This window comes from Ambystoma mexicanum, chromosome 11 (genome assembly GCF_040938575.1).
Source record: "Ambystoma mexicanum isolate Mex_15411 chromosome 11, UKY_AmexF1_1, whole genome shotgun sequence".
Lineage (NCBI taxonomy): Eukaryota > Metazoa > Chordata > Amphibia > Caudata > Ambystomatidae > Ambystoma > Ambystoma mexicanum.
In genome coordinates this window covers 1,021,265,492-1,021,282,413 of record NC_090934.1, presented here as the reverse complement: position 1 = coordinate 1,021,282,413, position 16,922 = coordinate 1,021,265,492, and the positions used below count along the sequence as shown (strand labels likewise).

The 16,922-nt window shown below is 49.3% G+C and overlaps 1 protein-coding gene across 8 annotated transcripts in view; it reads left to right on the top strand.

Annotated features, from left to right (window-relative positions):
* Nucleotides 1–16,922, top strand: part of DENND4A (DENN domain containing 4A) — a 2,028,245-nt gene that overhangs the window by 1,375,860 nt on the left and 635,463 nt on the right. For all 8 annotated transcript variants that reach the window (XM_069624248.1, XM_069624254.1, XM_069624251.1 and 5 more), the window contains one exon: nt 16,536–16,664. In XM_069624248.1, the coding sequence (XP_069480349.1) occupies nt 16,536–16,664 (129 nt within the window). The remainder of the gene's footprint in view (nt 1–16,535; nt 16,665–16,922) is intronic.

Below are 16,922 nucleotides of genomic sequence, written 5' to 3'. Positions count from 1 at the left end.
ACTGGCTGGTATCTCTGGACCCCCAGGATGCTTATTTCCATGTGCCAATCCATCTCAAACACAGGAAATACCTGAGGTTCGCAATTGGCGACTCTCATTATCAATTTCGAGTTCTGCCATTTGGGCTGACCTCCACCCGAGGGTCTTCACCAAGCTAATGTCTGTAGTGGCTGCAAGTCTAAGGAGGGAAGGGATTCACATCTACCCCTACCTGGACGATTGGCTGATCAGAGCTGTATCTTCGGAACAAACTCAGATCCAGCTTCACAAACTGGGCTTCTCCCTCAATTTAAAGAAGTCGCAGATGATACCATCACAGAGACTCCAGTTCATTGGAGTGGTCCTGGACACTTCCCTGGGAAAAGCCTCGACACCAGAGGTGAGGGCTCAAGATATTCTGCAGATGATCACCAAGTTTCAAAATGCCCAACGTCTCCCAGCCTTTGACTTTTTGAGGTTGCTAGGCCTCATGGCATCCTGCATCTTCCTTGTGCCAGAGGCTTGCCTGAGAATGACATCTCTTCAGTGGGCACTGAGAACTCGGTGGTCGCAATTCTCAGGGAGAATGACAGACCTCCTTCAGATTCCGGACAAGGTGGCTCGAGACCTTCAGTGGTGGGCCTGCCAGAAAAACATCTTGAAGGGGGGAACTGTTTTGGCAACCATGGCCGGAGATAACAGTAGTCACAGATGCCTCACTCACGGGGTGGGGAGCCCATACCAACGACTTGACCATCAGCGGTCGTTGGTCTCCATCGGAGTCCAAACTACATATCAACCTGTTAGAGCTGAGAGCAATCAGACTAGCGCTGAAAGCTTTTCTGCCATCTGTACAAGGGAAAAATTTCCTGATAATGACGGACAACACAGTGGCCATGCACTGCCTCAACAAAAGAGGAGGCGTAGGATCACTGCCATTGTGCAGGGAGGCAATGCAGCTCTGGTTTTGGGCAATTCAAGAAGTTATCTCTCTATCGGCAGTCCACCTAGCCGGAGAGAATAACTTGACAGCGGACGCTCTGAGCAGGCAGGGCACAGTCTCCCACAAGTGTGAACTAGCTCAGGAAGTCCTTCATGTGATCATCACCCTTTGGGGAAAACCTCAAGAGGATCTGTTTGCCACCAGTACCAACAGAAAGTGCGATCTGTTTTGTTCAAGGGAATTTCCCCCGAGAGGAGCGATAGGGGACGCGTTCGTAGTGGACTGGGAGTTTGCACTTTCCACCAGTCCCTGTCATTCCTCAAATGATCAGGAGGTTGAGAAGATTAGGGAGAACCATGATCCTAATTGCCCCAGACTGGGCCAGGAGAACGTGGTACTCGGACCTTCTGGACATGTCCATTTGCCCTCCAATTCGTCTTCCACTCAAGGAGAATCTTCTCTCACAGAAGGGAGGTCAGGTTCTCCATCCAGACATCAGAACCCTCAACCTTCATTGAGATACAAGGATTGGGACCTCCCTGATGACATCATGGAAGTGTTGCTTTCGGCCAGAAGGCCAGCAACCAAGTCTTTATACAGCTGCCATTGGAACAGGTTTTGCAGCTGGTGTAGAGAAGAGAATATCGACCCCTTTTCATGTGGTACACCATCCTTTCTACTCTACTTGGCAAATTCAGGCCTTCAAGTTGGCACTATCAAGGGCTATCTCGCAGCACTATCGATCTTCAACGCACTGCGGAGGAGCCTTCGTATTTCAAATTACCCTTAGAAATACAATTTCTAAACGGATTAACTAATGTCCACCCTCCAAGACCCTTTCCAGGTTCCTTTATGGGACTTAAATTTAGTCTTAAATTTCCTGATGGGTACTCCTTTCGAACCACTCCACTCTTGTTCGCTAAGATTTCTCACCCTTAAAACTTATTAGTGGCTTTAACATCTGCTAGAAGGGTGAGCGAATTACAAGCTCTATCTTGTAAACCCCCTCATACAATTTTTCATAAATACAAGGTTGTCCTGCAGGTGAAGCCTAATTTCCTCACAAAGGTGGTTTCTGAATTCCACATCACTCAGAAAATGACTTTACCTTCATTCTATCGGCCTCCCCATCCGGGGAAAGAGGAAGAAAGGCTACATAGGCTTGGACCCAAGGCGAGCTTTAAGCTTTTACATCAGCAGACTTGATAGGATTAGGCAAGCAGACCAACTGTTCGTGGGTTACTCAGGGCACAAGTTGGGACTACCAATAACAAAACAAACCATTTCCAGATGGATTATTTTGGCCATCCTGGAATGCTACAAACTGGCAGGGAAAGAGCCTCCTCAAAATCTTAGGGCTGATTCAACCAGGGGTATCGCAGCCTCCTCGGCCCTCCAAAGAGGGCTTCCGGTTCGAGACATATGTGCGGCTGCCACATGGTCGTCCGCACATACCTTCACAAGATTTTACTACCTGGATTCCTCCTCTAGTCAAGAGACTAGGTTTAGCAAATCCGTATTACATTCGGTTCATTCCTGAAAGGAAACATGGCGTTTTACTCCCACCTCCAATTGCACACCACTGCTATGGGAGTCTATCAAAGATAAGGAATACGTCGGAGGACACAATCCCTTCGAAGAACAAGTTACTTCTTACCTTGTAACGTTCTTTCGATTGGATGTTCCTCCGACGTATTCCTTATCGCCCCTCCCATCCATCCCCGCAGTAATACTTCCCTTGTGGTTGCAGCTTACGCTCCTTCAAGGTCAATAACCAATTCATGTAAAACAACTGTTAACGTCAAAACGTGGGAGTCTATTTATACACATGGCGCTGATATGGAGGCCGTCGAGGGACATCGGCTCGAGGGATGTCGACGCGCAGCGCCCTCTACTGCAAAAAAATTCTGAGGCCTGCAAGCTGGGAGATGATCTATCAAAGATAAGGAATACGTCGGAGGAACATCCCATCGAAAGAACGTTACAAGGTAAGAAGTAACTTCTTGTTCTCTTTTAACTAGGGTCCCCCCTCTGAATAAAGTGGGTGGACTCCGTCCCCCTGCGTGTACCCTCGACTTGAGCCCTGACTCCATCCCCTCAATGTATTCATTTTGGAGGGTCGGATCCCCCCTTTAAATAAGTCCCTATGGAATGATTCCATTAGCGCTAATTTGTCGTCCAAAGTCTGTTGCATATTTCCCGTGTCGTCCCTTAACTGTGTGATATAGTTGTGTGTTCTTTGTTGCCTTAATTTAGCAGCTAGAAGTGATTGGCGTTATGCCCATCAACATAGTATGTCTGTTTTGTGCGCAGCAACGCTTGACCCGAGCAATCTGCCATATATGCCTCTAATTGCGCTCTTATTTTAAGTAGGGCTCGCAGTGTTTTGAGTGATTGCCTCTACTTGTGTTGGTAATCTGCGTCCTTCTCCTCCCTTTTCAATTATATACGTCAGAGTTCTCTCCCCCGTCCCCCTCTTCTCTAATCCATAGACCGGCCACCAGAGACCCTGCCTCCCCACCCCCTGAATACCCAGCCCTGCATCGAACCCAAACTCTTCAACAGTAGGATTTGCTCCCTTTGCATCCCCCTCTACAAGGGGCGGACCCATCATGGTAACCCCAGCTATTCGAGAACCTCTTTTACCCTTTAGGGTAAAGACACACCTGTCACCATCCTTCTTTCTTAGCCACGGGTTGCAGACATTTCTCAGCTTCTTTTCTGGATGACGCCTTCTCCGGAGACGAAGGTTTGGGGGGTCATTCTGCTTCATCAGAACCGCCATTTCTTCCTCCTTTGTTATGTGATATGACTTGCCCTGGTATTCAAATCTGAGGCCACACGGGAAGGTCCATCTATAGCGAGTTCCCTCATCTTGGTGCCAAGCTGTGACCGTTCTCAGTCTTTTCCGTCTGATCAAGGTTGCCTGGGCCCCGTCATGAAACAGTACTGTATGATTATCACAGAATTTGACCGATTCTTGCTTCCGAGATGCTCAAATTATCCTTTCTTTTGACTGATAAGAGGTGTAGACTCTGGGTTTGGTCTAGTACGATATCTTCGCCTGCAGTGTAGTTAAGTCAATGTTGAAATAAGGCCTGCACATAATACTTCGGCATCAGAAACCAATACGAGTATACCCCGAAGGCTAATGTTATTTCTTCTAGACCTGTTCTCAGAGTACTCCTGCTTATGCACAACCCACTCCATTTGCTGCTCAAGAGAATCCATCCTTTTTGACAATTGTTCCTGCTCATAACCCTCTTCACATAGTCATCACTGTGTCTTCCACTCTTTTTTTTACCACCAGCATCTGCTTATTCAAATCCGTGATGGATTTGGTTATGTTGACTACACAGTCTTTTAACTCTTTCTTAATTTCGGCAAGCATTTCTTGAAGGTCTGATCGTCTTGTGTCAGCTCCAAATGCGCAGATGCATCTCAGGTAAGTGAATTTGCGCCATTGTTTGATGTTGGCTCTTTCCAGCCTCGTGACCCTGCATCATTGCTTTGATGTCCCGATTTGGGGGTCTTTCTGTTTACCTGGTTGCTTGGCCATCTTCAACACTTCCAGATTTACACGCAGCAGAGAGCTGAAGTTGCGTTCACTTCAGCGTCACACGCTTTCTGATTGATGCACTGTACCACCACCTCCAAGTAGCCACTAGTAACCTGCCCTCTGTCTTTTGTTATAGGGCAGGATATGCCTCTTAGACTATTCAAGCAGGTTCCAAAGGGCACTCTCCATAACCCAGAATCCAACGGTGTTGTTACAGTTCAGAAGCAACAAGGTAGTGTTCAGTACAGGCGATCAGGCATTGCTATCCCTCTCCTGCTGGCACTGATCTCCACCTAGGCTCACCTTCAGAAGAAATAGGAATGATTATGGCCACTCTTCAAGTCCAAAAACAACACCGCTCCCCATCACTTCACCGCCCGCTTGGGGCTTGGTCTGTTGTGTATCTAACAGTCATTGAATAGGAAGCTTAAGTGGGCGCCAATGACTCGTAGGGTCTTGCATCGTTGTCTACAATGCCAACGCTGAGCGGTGACTTAGAGCACATAGGATTCTGCCAGGGCCTTCTACTCTCCATCCGTCAACCTGCGCCATCAGCGATCCCCATTAGAGGGATGTGCCATGGTTAATTGCGCTGAAAACCTGCAAATGAATGCCAAGGGTTCCTTCAATTCAATTAAAGATTGTGCCTGAATTATGACTTTACCGGAAAGTGGCTGCTATCGGGGGCGTGGTGGGCATTCTCTTTCTAGGTAGATTGTCCTGTCCCCTGGCGGCAACACACTTCAGTGTGGGCATTGCGCACTCCCTCCTGCTCCGGTCAGGCACTTGGGGGAGCTGGAGTGCCGTATTCACAATACGTCTCTCTCCCAGGTCGGGCTGATCCTCAGGGAAGCTCCAATCGTCGATCCACTCACGACCTCACTGCGGTTGCCGCCGCGTAGCAGCCAGCCCGAGACCTCTGCCTCCCCACTGGCACACTGGAAACGTCACTGCAAGAGCAGAGTCTCTCTTGGTTCACCGAACAACCACCACGGCTGGGATCAGCTTCAGGCTGTAGGTGGGGGGGGGCGACCTCTCAGCTCGCGGGCCGGGCCCCTCATGACATTTCGGAAGGTGCGCACGCCATCTTGTAAATGCACTAGGACGTTTAATTGCTTTATTTTATGCTGCTGTGTGCCAAATCGGGTCAACCCTGTTGCAGTAGATTTGAGAGTCAGTTGGCTGCATTTAAGGAGGATCTAGCTAGGTCCCATAGGGTGGCCATAGGCTGCAGAGCTCCTCTGTCCACGGCTGGTGGCTTGTTTCTTAAGGCATCAGGTGGCTGTCTGGAGTTTTGCCTGTGGCTCTCATATGAGCATCATTCTAAAGCTACAGTGTTTCTAAGGAAACATAGATAGGTCTGCAGGTTTGTATGGGTATGATTGCACACTGACTGACTGGATCATTGCCTTGCAGCAGATTTCTTATATATATATTTCTGAGGCTTGTGGAATCTGCTTATATCTCATGCTATGCTTAGGCCGACATCTAGTGGAATCTGTGGAGTATTACAGTTTGTTTTTCGAAACTCGAAAATGGGCGTCAACACAGGGCGGGCCAGTAATACTATCCCTAGTGTGACGTCCACTGTACCCATGAGCCCTCACGCGTGTAGGACCCTCAGATTGTTTTTTTCTGCCATACTGGTCGGAAGCATTTTGCAGAGTTCCCTGGCCTTAGCCATACATTTGCTAAATATTGTAATATTTACCCATTTCTCCACCCCAGCGTCGAGTCACTGAACTTCCACACTCGACGCCGGCCCGGAGAAGAATTCGACCGTCGACAGCTGCACGACGGATTTGGGCCTTGGAAGGCCTCTGGCCTCGGCCCTGCAAGTAGGGAGAGTGGGGTGTGGACATACTCTACACTCTTTTGGTATATAGGTACATTCTTATATATTCCTACACTTACCAGCCCGCTGCCACAAGGTGCGTATGGAGGGTACCCCTTTCCAATTCTGCCCCAAGTGCAACCGCAAGTACCCTTGGGTCGACCGGCACGCCACATGCAATCTCTGCTTGCCGAGGGACCACCCCGAGGCGAACTGCAGAGCGTGTAGTAGGTTTAAACCGAAAACACTTAAGGACCGTTCGATCAAGCGTTGGGCCCACCACGCCAAGCGTCAGGAGGCCATGGCAGCGCAGGGCGCCTTCAGCAATGGCAGCGACGCCGTGCTTTCAGACGGCGAGGGCAACTTGGCATCAAGAGACAGCCGAGCGCAAGTCCCCGACCTCGGAAGGGCGTCCGGCAGGGCGGCTATGGGGAAGACCCCCAGCTACACAAGCGGAAACCCACAGCACTTCTACAAAGCACATGAAGTCCAACCGAGACTCGACACGCACGTCGAGTTCTCGGAAAGAGGCATATAGAGAACGGTCCGAATCGGTGTCCTCTGGCCGTTCTCGATCTAGATCGCTGCATGACTCCAGGCAATCATCCACTGTTGCCAAGAGTGCCTGAAGACGAAGCCGACTTCCATCCCCAGACCGCACTCCAGGAGTCGGCGCCCGCAGACCGCGTAACAGCGGATCCCGAGTCCCTACCTCCAAATTCTGAAGATGGGGACACTACCCCCGAACCTCGACGCCAGGCGTCGGAAGGCTCCGAAGGGGTGAAAAAACAGGGAAAACACTCTTCCGCCCACGGGGAGGGGGGAAAACAGAGGAAGCCGTCTCAGCCTCCTCACACACCTCAAAAACTTCCCACTCCACATAGACAGACAAGTCCCAGTCCTCTGTTATCCCAAGGACACCTGCTAAAACCAGTAAGTCTAGTCAGGATAAGGCGGAGAAAGCCCCAGAAAAGATCATTCCCAGTTCTAGAGAATGGTCTGGTGATGACATAGACAGGGTGATGTCAAGGATGTCTTTTGGGCAGATTTTTACGCAAAAAACCCTCAACACTTTCTCTCCTATACTCCCGACAGGTCAGCACCCTCAGGCTCTAAGGATCCAATACCTCCAAGTAAGAAGTCCCGGTTTGAAGCCCCAACACGGTCTTCGGACCCCTTCTATATACAGCCCTACTCCCAATATCAAGGGGAGACATCTTTTTGTGAGGATCCAGATTTGGGCATGTTGGAAGAGCAAACTGGTACAGGCTACTATGGGGATGATGAGGACCAAGAAGAGGAAGACCCTGAGACCTACAGAGTAGATTCCCCGTAAGAGAAAGAACCGCCGATTACCGACTGCCCTGTCGACAATCAACCTCTTCTGAATGAAGTTCTGTCCATAGCGGTAGAACATTTCCACATTAACACCCAGGGTGCTCAAGAGGAGAGGGACTTCGCCGAAGAGTTAGTGGGAGAAAGGAGGCCTGTTGCTCAGGCCATCCCTATCCTTAAGCCTATTCAGAGAAGAATAGACCCTTCACTTTTAAATCCTAACCTCACCAGGGCAGTGAACCCCAGGATTGAGAAACTTTTCAGGGCAGCCCAATCAGACCCACTGTATATAAGGGGGCATCTGAAACCGGACTCCCTGGTTGTTACTAACACCCGTAAGAGGGCTGGAACACCCTGGTCATCGTCCGAAGCTCCTCCTGACAAGGAGAGCAAGAAACTGTATGGTTTGGGCAGGAAAGTAGCCTCCACTTCCGCCTACCAGGCAAGGATTGCCAACTCCACCACCCTGTTGGCCAGCTACAACTGCCATCAGTGGGAAGAAGTCGCGGCACTCATAGACTCCGCCCCAGAACCCTTAAAGAGCCAGTTGGCACGAGTTGTGGCGGAAGGAAGAGCCGTGTCCGGTTGCATTTTAAAAGCAACCTTTGATGCCGCAGATAACGCCGGCAGATTGATAGCAGAAGGAACTGTTATCAAGAGACACGCTTGGTTACGGCAGTCTGGATTCAAGGCTGAAACCCAAGCATCTCTGTTAGATAAACCGGTGGAGCCGGATCTGTTTGGTAAGGCGGTCGAGGACGAGCTGAAAAATGCCAAGGACGAGTATGAGACACTCAAATACCCAGGCCAACTAACCAACAAACCCCTTAATCAGAGAGAGAATGGCAATTTTCGTCGCCCACGCGGCCAAAATTCCCAGAGAGGATCTAACTATTCCCAGTGGCAGGGTACACCGTGGAACAATAAATACGCGGGAGGAAAGGGCGCGGGGGTTTGCTCCAGGACACGGGAGCCTGGGAGGCTGTTTGCTGCTTGGCCCCACCCCCTGCAGGACTTAAGCCGTCGCCTGAGCCCGCAAGGGTGAAGCCCGCGGGAGGAAAGGGCGCGGGTGTTTGCTCCAGGACACGGGAGCCTGGGAGGCTGTTTGCTGCTTGGCCCCACCCCCTGCAGGACTTAAGCCGTCGCCGGAGCCCGCGAGGGTGAAGCCCGCGGGAGGAAAGGGCCCGGGTGTTTGCTCCCGCCTGGGTGTTCACGCCCAGATGGCGTGGAGCTCCCAGCACTTAACACCCAATACCCTGCATCTGGTCCCAATACTGGGCAAAAGAACCGGCGCCGAAGCTACCGTGTGCAAGGGGTAAGGTGAGACCCCCCATTACTTTTGGATTCTGGTTTTTGACCCCTAAAGCCCCCCCATTGTAAGATGGTCGGCCTCCTTGGGGGTGCTAGCTCTGGAGTCAGCGGTCCCACGGAAGAGGCAGACCTCTCATCCCCCTTTACCCCCCTCTACCTCTCCGAATCCACCCTTTTGTCTATCATACAAGGCCCCTTTCCCCCTATGAAGCACCGAAAACGGATCCTGGGGAGAAGATTAGGGAGCTTGCCACATAAGGCACTTGGGATCACACAAGGTACAGAGGCCTGCACTGGGAGCCCACCTGTAAATGGAGGTCATACCCGACCATTTATGCCCAGTGGTCGGGGCCTTGCACCCAAGTTGCCCGGCACCCCCCTACCAAGCATCCACAGCCCCACAGCCCTTCTACATTCCTCTGGGACCACATGTGGTTTTGCCTCATCTCCTTCACCCATTCCTGCACAGCTAAGCCATTTTCCGGATGAAAACGTGCCCTCGATCAACCTCTTAACCCCTGGAGGGGGCCTTGACTGTGTAGCCACCGCCGTTCTTCTGGACACTTTGGCCACTGGCTGTGAGAGGATTTCACTGGGCATTCTAAAGCTGCCAAAAGGGCATGTTGTTCTGGCACCACCGTTGGAACCTCCCCACCCACCCCTTGTTTTGAACCCTGTTCTATCAACCCCGCAGTCGATAGTGGTTCTCCCTGAAGCCCCACCACTGTCTGCTTTTGCCTCTGCTCCTCTGGCTCATGCCATAAGGGGGGTGGGCAACTCTGAACTGGGCAAGAGTGCGAAACCTAGCCCCCTTTCCTGCAAGGGGAGCGTGCCCACGCCTGATGCCCTTATGGGGGACAGCTCCTCTTTACTGACCAGCCCTCCCCGGGCTCCGGACCCCCCCTCAACTGGAGCCCGGTGCCTGCAGGCCCCACTTTCTACTGAATGTGCCGATCTGTCTAGCTGTCCGTGCCAACTTCTGCTCTCAGAGCTGGTGGAGATCAAAAACCTCCTATTGGTTCTGACCAGGGAGGTGCTCAGGGTCAGGTGGGAGGGTAGTGCGGGGAGGAGAGGAGAGGTTTCAGCGGGGACAGGGCCTGGGGGTCTGCACCCAGTTTCTAACAAAGGGTCGTATCCCTCGCACCCCTGCCTGCTCCCAGCCCCCGGGGTTAAGAACCCCCAGCCTGAAGGGAGCCATTCAGGGGTGGCCCATTCCCCAGCACCACCCCCTCGGAGGGAACCTATTGGGATTACAGCCACTTAGCCACCGCCAATACAGAATTCTGCGGGCAGAGCCCAGCGTAACATGCGTTCTGTGGGGAGGGGGATGGTGTCAATCCTCGGGCGGGGGAGGTCTCTGTCTGGGCACCCTATCCGCCATGGCCATTCCAGCTCCACAGTATTCCTCAAGCGAGTCCCTAAATTACTCACGGACAAAAGAGAACCAAGGGACGCCTTGCGGAACAAATGTCTTCACTGGTTATCGGCTGTAGGGGAGTGCGGGTTTGTGTCATCGGACTCTTTGTTAGAGTGCACTAGACTGTCCAAATTTGCAGCTAAAACGGATACTGTTAGAGTGGTCCTAGCGGACGCAGATATGGCAAGGGAGGTTTTGGAAAGTTGTAATGGTCGAGGGCGCCCGTGGGAATCTGGTATCATGGTCAGCTCCACTCTCATCCCTGTTAGTATGAGACCCACGGGTGATCCCCCAAGCTACAGCCCCCTTTCAGGGGCTAATTTGACCGCCCTGCGTCCGAGGCAGTTTGGGAGATGGGAGGGTCAAGGGGACGGCGGTTCCTGATTCTTGGCTAAAAGTACTGTCGGGCAGCACCCCAGTCAGGGTGCAGCCTTTTGCTCTTGTTTGGGTATGTTCTTTCTTGCTTTTGCCTTGTCTATTTTAATGACATATTTTAGTAATGTATTTTTAGGATGTACTTTGATGGCCTTTTCTAGGCCGAATAAAGTTGTTTGACTGAATAATAACCAACAGTCTACCCAGGGTTACGGCAGGGGTAACAAAAGAGGACGTGGTAAGGGTAGAGGCAGTCCCAGTAAAGGAGGCAGCACGCCTCCACCAAAACAGTGACGCTCCGTTCAGGGTCCCTTCTCACGCAACCCCAGTAGGGGAACGCATTTCCAACTTCACCCAAGTTTGGGAAGGGATCACATCTGACAGATGGGTGCTGTCCACAGTATCCGCTGGGTACTGCATAGAACTGTTAGAGCGTCCCCGGAACCATCCTCCACGACAAAGAATACATTCTTTGGAACACCAGAAGATCCTTCTCGAGGAGATGGTCAATCTGCTAGCAAAGGACGCGATAGAACTCGTCCCGGGACACCAGCTAAACAAGGGTATTTATTCAACTTACTTCCTTGTGCCAAAAAAAGATTTGACAATGCGCCCAGTATTGGATTTACGGCCTGCAAACAAGTATGTCAAGCCCCAAAAATTTCACATGACTACTCTCGAAGAGGTAATCCCCCTCCTAAAAAGGGGGGGATTACATGGCAACATTGGACATGAAAGATGCCTATTTTCATATTTCCATGTTCCCAGCACACAGAAAGTACTTGCGCTTCAAGGTGGACAGTCGGCACTACCTGTTCAAGGTACTGCCCTTTGGGATAGCTTCAGCTCCAAGGGTATTCACCAAGGTACTGGCGATGGCGGCAGCACACCTACAGAGGGAGGCAATCCCGGTGTACCCTTACCTGGACAACTGGCTCATCACGGGGGAGACCCCAGTAATTTGCAGAACAAACATTCAAAGGACAATCGACCTCCTCTTCGAATTGGGCTTCTGAATAAACGAGAAAAAGTCAAGTCTGGTGCCAAGCACCTCAAAGAGTTCCTAGGAGCTATCCTAGACACTCAAGAGGGGTTGACCTTTCCTTCCGAGGAAAGAATTCAGAATATACTGTTGCAAATTCCGCAATATCAGTCCAGTCACCAGATAACGGTACGCAAAGCAATGCGGTTGCTGGGCATTATGGCGTCATGTATTTATCTGGTCCCCCACGCGCGCCTGCGCACGCGTCCCATGCAGGAATGGTTGGCGAAACAGTGGTCTCAGGCAAGTGGACAGTGGGACGATCTAGTGGTCGTTTCGCCAACACTTGTACAAAGCCTAAACTGGTGGACAAGAAAAAATCTGTCCAAGGGGAAACCCTTTTACGATCCCGAGATACAGGCGGTAGTCACAACCGATGCATGCCTGACAGGGTGGGGAGCTCACCATCTCCACCACACAGCTCAGGGTCTCTGGTCTCACTCAGTGGCCAAGAATCACATCAACCTGCTAGAGCTTCTGGCAGTATTCAGAGCGCTTCAAGCGTTCAAGCCCTACCTGCTTAATCTGTCAGTGCAAATCCGGACGGACAGCACTACAGCCATGTTTTATCTGAACAAGCAAGGGGGGACTCGTTCGCCAAATCTGTCCAAGCTTGCCCAGAAAATTTGGATATGGGCACTCAGACGGAACATCTTCCTGTCATCGCAACATGTTCCAGGGGATCTCAGTTCTCTAGCGGATGCTCTAAGCAGAGACCCCCTCCCAGAGGAACACGAATGGTGTCTTCACAGAGAAGTCGTGGAAGATATCTTCTCTCAGTGGGGTTTCCCCACTGTAGACCTATTCGCCACAAGCGAAAACGGACAATGCCCAGGATATGCATCCAGGTTCCACCAACCAGACTCCCAGGGGAACGCCCTGTGGATGAACTGGTCAGGAATGTTTGCGTACGCTTTTCCACCAACTCCTTTCATTAGGAAGGTGGTCAACAAGATGAACAGAGAGTCGATGACGCTCGTCCTGATTGCTCCCATGTGGGCGAGACAACCGTGGTTCCCACACTTACGCAGATTGGCCGTGTGCGAACCGATCAAACTTCCGGCCTGGTACAACCTACTGTCCCAGCACCAAGGTCAAACAGTGCATCCTCAACCCAACTGAATGAACCTGGCAGCATGGCTCCTGAGGTCATAGAGTTCGGACATCTCAATTTACCTCAGAGGTGTATGGACATCCTAAAAGAATCTAGGAAGCCAAACACGAGGCACTGCTACTTTGACAAATGGAAGAGATTCGTTATCTGGTGCCAGAATAAACAAATCAACCCAGTTGATTGCACTCCTTCCACTATTGTTACATACATGCTCCACCTGCTGGATGCAGGACTGGTCTTTAACTCACTGAAGGTACACCTGGCAGCCCTGTCGGCATACACCACTTCCCATAACAAGGTGTCGTGGTGGAAAGTACCAGTAGTTAAAGCCTTCATGGAAGGAGTAAAGAGACTTCACCCTCCTATTTCTAACCCACCACCAGGATGGGACCTTAACGTGGTGCTATCTAAACTCATGGGCCCCCCATTCGAGCCCATGCATAAAAGCAATCTCAAACACCTGACTTATAAGACAGCTTTCTTAGTAGCTATTACATCTGTAAGAAGGGTCAGTGAAATTCAGGCTCTGTCAGTGCAAGATCCTTTCTTTACTGTCCATAAAGACAAACTGGTTTTACGCACACACCCTAGGTTCTCACCTAAGTTTATTTCTAAATTCCACGGGAACCAGTCCATCGAGCTTCTGGCTTTCTTCCAAGACCCACAGAGCTCGGCTGAGGTGAAACTACACACCCTAGATGTGCATAGGGCGGTCCTCTACTATGTAAACAAGACCAGACCACTAAGGAAAACAGACCAACTGTTTGTCTCCGTAGCTACAGGCAGAGAAGGGGATAGCGTCTCTAAAGGTGCCATCTCTAAGTGGATTATTAACTGTATCCAGCTGTGTTACTCCCTTTCTGAAAAAACTCTGCCTTCCACGCCAAGAGCCCACGCTACAAGAGGCATTGGGGCCACTCTGGCTTTCATTGCAAATGTCCCCCTTGACACTATTTGCAAAGCAGCTACTTGGAGCTCCATTCACACTTTTACTCAGCACTACTGCATTGACACCCATTCCAAGACAAATACCCTAGTGGGACAAGCGGTTCTAAGACATTTATTTGCTCATGACCCTTCTCACATCCCACCTCCTTCTTCAGGTACTGCTCGCTAATCTATGCACAGCATGTGATCTAAGCAGATTCCACAAGCCTCAGAAGGGATACATTACTCACCGTAATCGTATTTCTGATGCTTGTATCTGCTTAGATTCACATGCGACCCACCCTTCCTCCCCTCTGAGAGAAGGCGCATAGATGCTTGTAGTCTTACCTTTCTTTATATCTGCTTGGATCTTCTGTACTCACGCTTCTCCTCATGCTACCTCATGTCAGAAAAAATACAATCTGAGGGTCCTACACGCGAAGGGGTATTGGTTACAGTGGATGTTACACTAGTGGATAGTATTACTGGCACGCCCTGTGTCGGCGCCCATTTTCGAGTTTCAAAAAACAAACTGTAATACTCCACAGCTTCCACTAGATGTCGGCCTATGCACAGCATGTGATCTAAGCAGATGCAAGCATCAGAAATACGATTACGGTAAGTAATGTATCCCATATCATAATGTATACAGTACAAAGTAGTGTGTAGAAACGTCCCCATGCTGAGCATCTAGACACACAGCACTTTTGCTTGGTTCTCAAGCATGCATTACCCCCATAATCTGAAGGTGTCAGGAGGTGCCTTTTTAATCCTAGAGGTCTTGCAAACCCTTCCAACAAATGGATGGCAACTAATAAGGGATCAGTGTCCCCTTATTGCTCACCACTGAGATGTACCATTCATTAGTGAACACCCTTCCTTGAAACTTTGCTGTTGCGTTTTACCAATCAATTGTTTCACTCTATCTTGGCCTGGGACTGGAAGTACTCCATCACCCTACCTAGGGTGTCCCTAACCTCCTCTACTTCGAGGTCTTTTACTCACACCTGTATGGTACAGCATATAGGTATATTTAAGGCTGTCCGGGCTTTCTCTGTCCTGTCCCTACGGGTCCTGTATGTTTCAGACCCTTGACTTGAGCTTAATACAAACCTACTGAGTTTTGACAACATCATAGAAGGCAATCGCACCACACTCATCATGAAGACATATCAAGTGGACCGTTCCATACAAACGCACTAAACAACACAGCATTTTCAGGACTTAGTAGAAGAAGAACACAGCAAATAGAACATTTTAAGACATCGCACGCTGTTAATTTGGAAAACTAAAGCCATAGAAGCAATGAAATATATGAATTCGAATTGAACTTTATGTTAAACCAGCCATCATACCCCTGAAGAACCGTTATACTGTGCAAACGGGGAAACGCATGTCGGGGCCTGGCTAGCAACCAATGAATATTAAGCAAATCTGTATGCCATTTGATCACAAATATGAGAAACAATAATTGAATGAAGTCAATTCAATGAAATGAATACTTTGTGAATGTACAATACAGAACTTGGATAAAACCAAAACTTGCTGTATATATATTTTTTTCACATTCTTTTGCATGCGTGAGCGCGAAGCACATCTGGATCTAGTCATCTCTTTTTACACCTTCTGGTCCCAGTTACAAGAGCAGTTTTTCTTTCTTCAGTCTAGTTCTAACCAGAGAATCATTTTTTGTTTGTATAAGTGTTACAGCCCCAGATTTATTTGAAACCCCTACTACCTTTGAGGTCTGGCATCACGAGGGAGTATTTTAAAGGCTTGAGTGAGCAGTTCAGCCTAAGACCCTGGATTCCCATCACTCCTGCACTGGCAGCGCGCTAACCTCACCCTTGCACCACACCAAGGTCTCAAATAATGGCATTGCCCACCAGATACACCTCTAACCTAACAGTTATCCATATCAGAGACCTGGACATGAACTTCGAACAATGAATCATATTCATTTTCCGAATGATACAACATACCATGCTTAAGGAATCCCTTTGGCAACAAGCCAACATAGCCTTGTATAGATAGGAAAGTTAATTGTATATAATCGACTGATGTAAATTCGTGAGAAACGTTTCATCCGGAGATCATTTTAACAATGTGATTTGCAACATAACATTGTAATTACTCCATGTATATAAGAAATCAGGTTAGTAGATTCAAAATATAAAAGATGTAAAAAAGAAACCTAACATTAACAAACATTAAAAAAACATAACTCCTAAATCTAAACCTAGAAAATGCCGGTCTCTGGTTCTGCGAAAATTATGGTAGGAAAAATGTCAGATCTGACATACAAACCTGCAGACAAATGAAACGTAGGGCAGCGAGGTTTAGTTGCAGTGGCAAGACATGGCATAGAGTAGCGGCTGGTGAATAGGTTCTAGTGCAGTGCCAAACCGAAGTTGGTTCCTTTTTTATAAGTTATGTGTTCTATTACATTTCGAGCACTGTAAATATCCATTTTATAGACTAACAAGAGTATGGGATCGCTATTGAATTGTGTGCGCTAGTTCCCACTCAAAAACCTTAAATGAACAGGTTGGCAGCAAGTTATATCCTACCCTCAAAATGCCCGAACCTTGCATTAAAATATCCATTTTATATTTTAAAATAACGAAAATGTGTTTGGAAATGATAGGTTCTTTTAGAATAGACTTACAAGCTGCTGCTGTTTGTTTATTTTTCTATAGGTTTGCTATCGGGTCCTGATGCAGCTTTGTGGCCAGTACGGGCAGCCAGTCCTTGCTGTTCGGGTTCTCTTTGACATGAAGAAAGCAGGCGTGCAGCCAAATGCAATTACTTATGGTTACTATAATAAGGTGAGTGCTTTGGACTTTTGGTAAGTCTCCTACTGTTATTTACTAGACTGCAAAGGGCAGGCTTGCGTTTTAGGATCCCGGCTACAGGGTTGTCCAACTAAAGGAAACTGATCCTGTTCACCATGCAAATGCACCTGCGGTCCTTGGGTTGGGCTGAGAAAACTCACAGCATGGGATTGTAGATTCTGAGTCCATTCTGGATCATTGTGTGGCCTAATTTTTCTGCTTGGCCTTCTCTTCCCGATAGTTTTTTGCCAC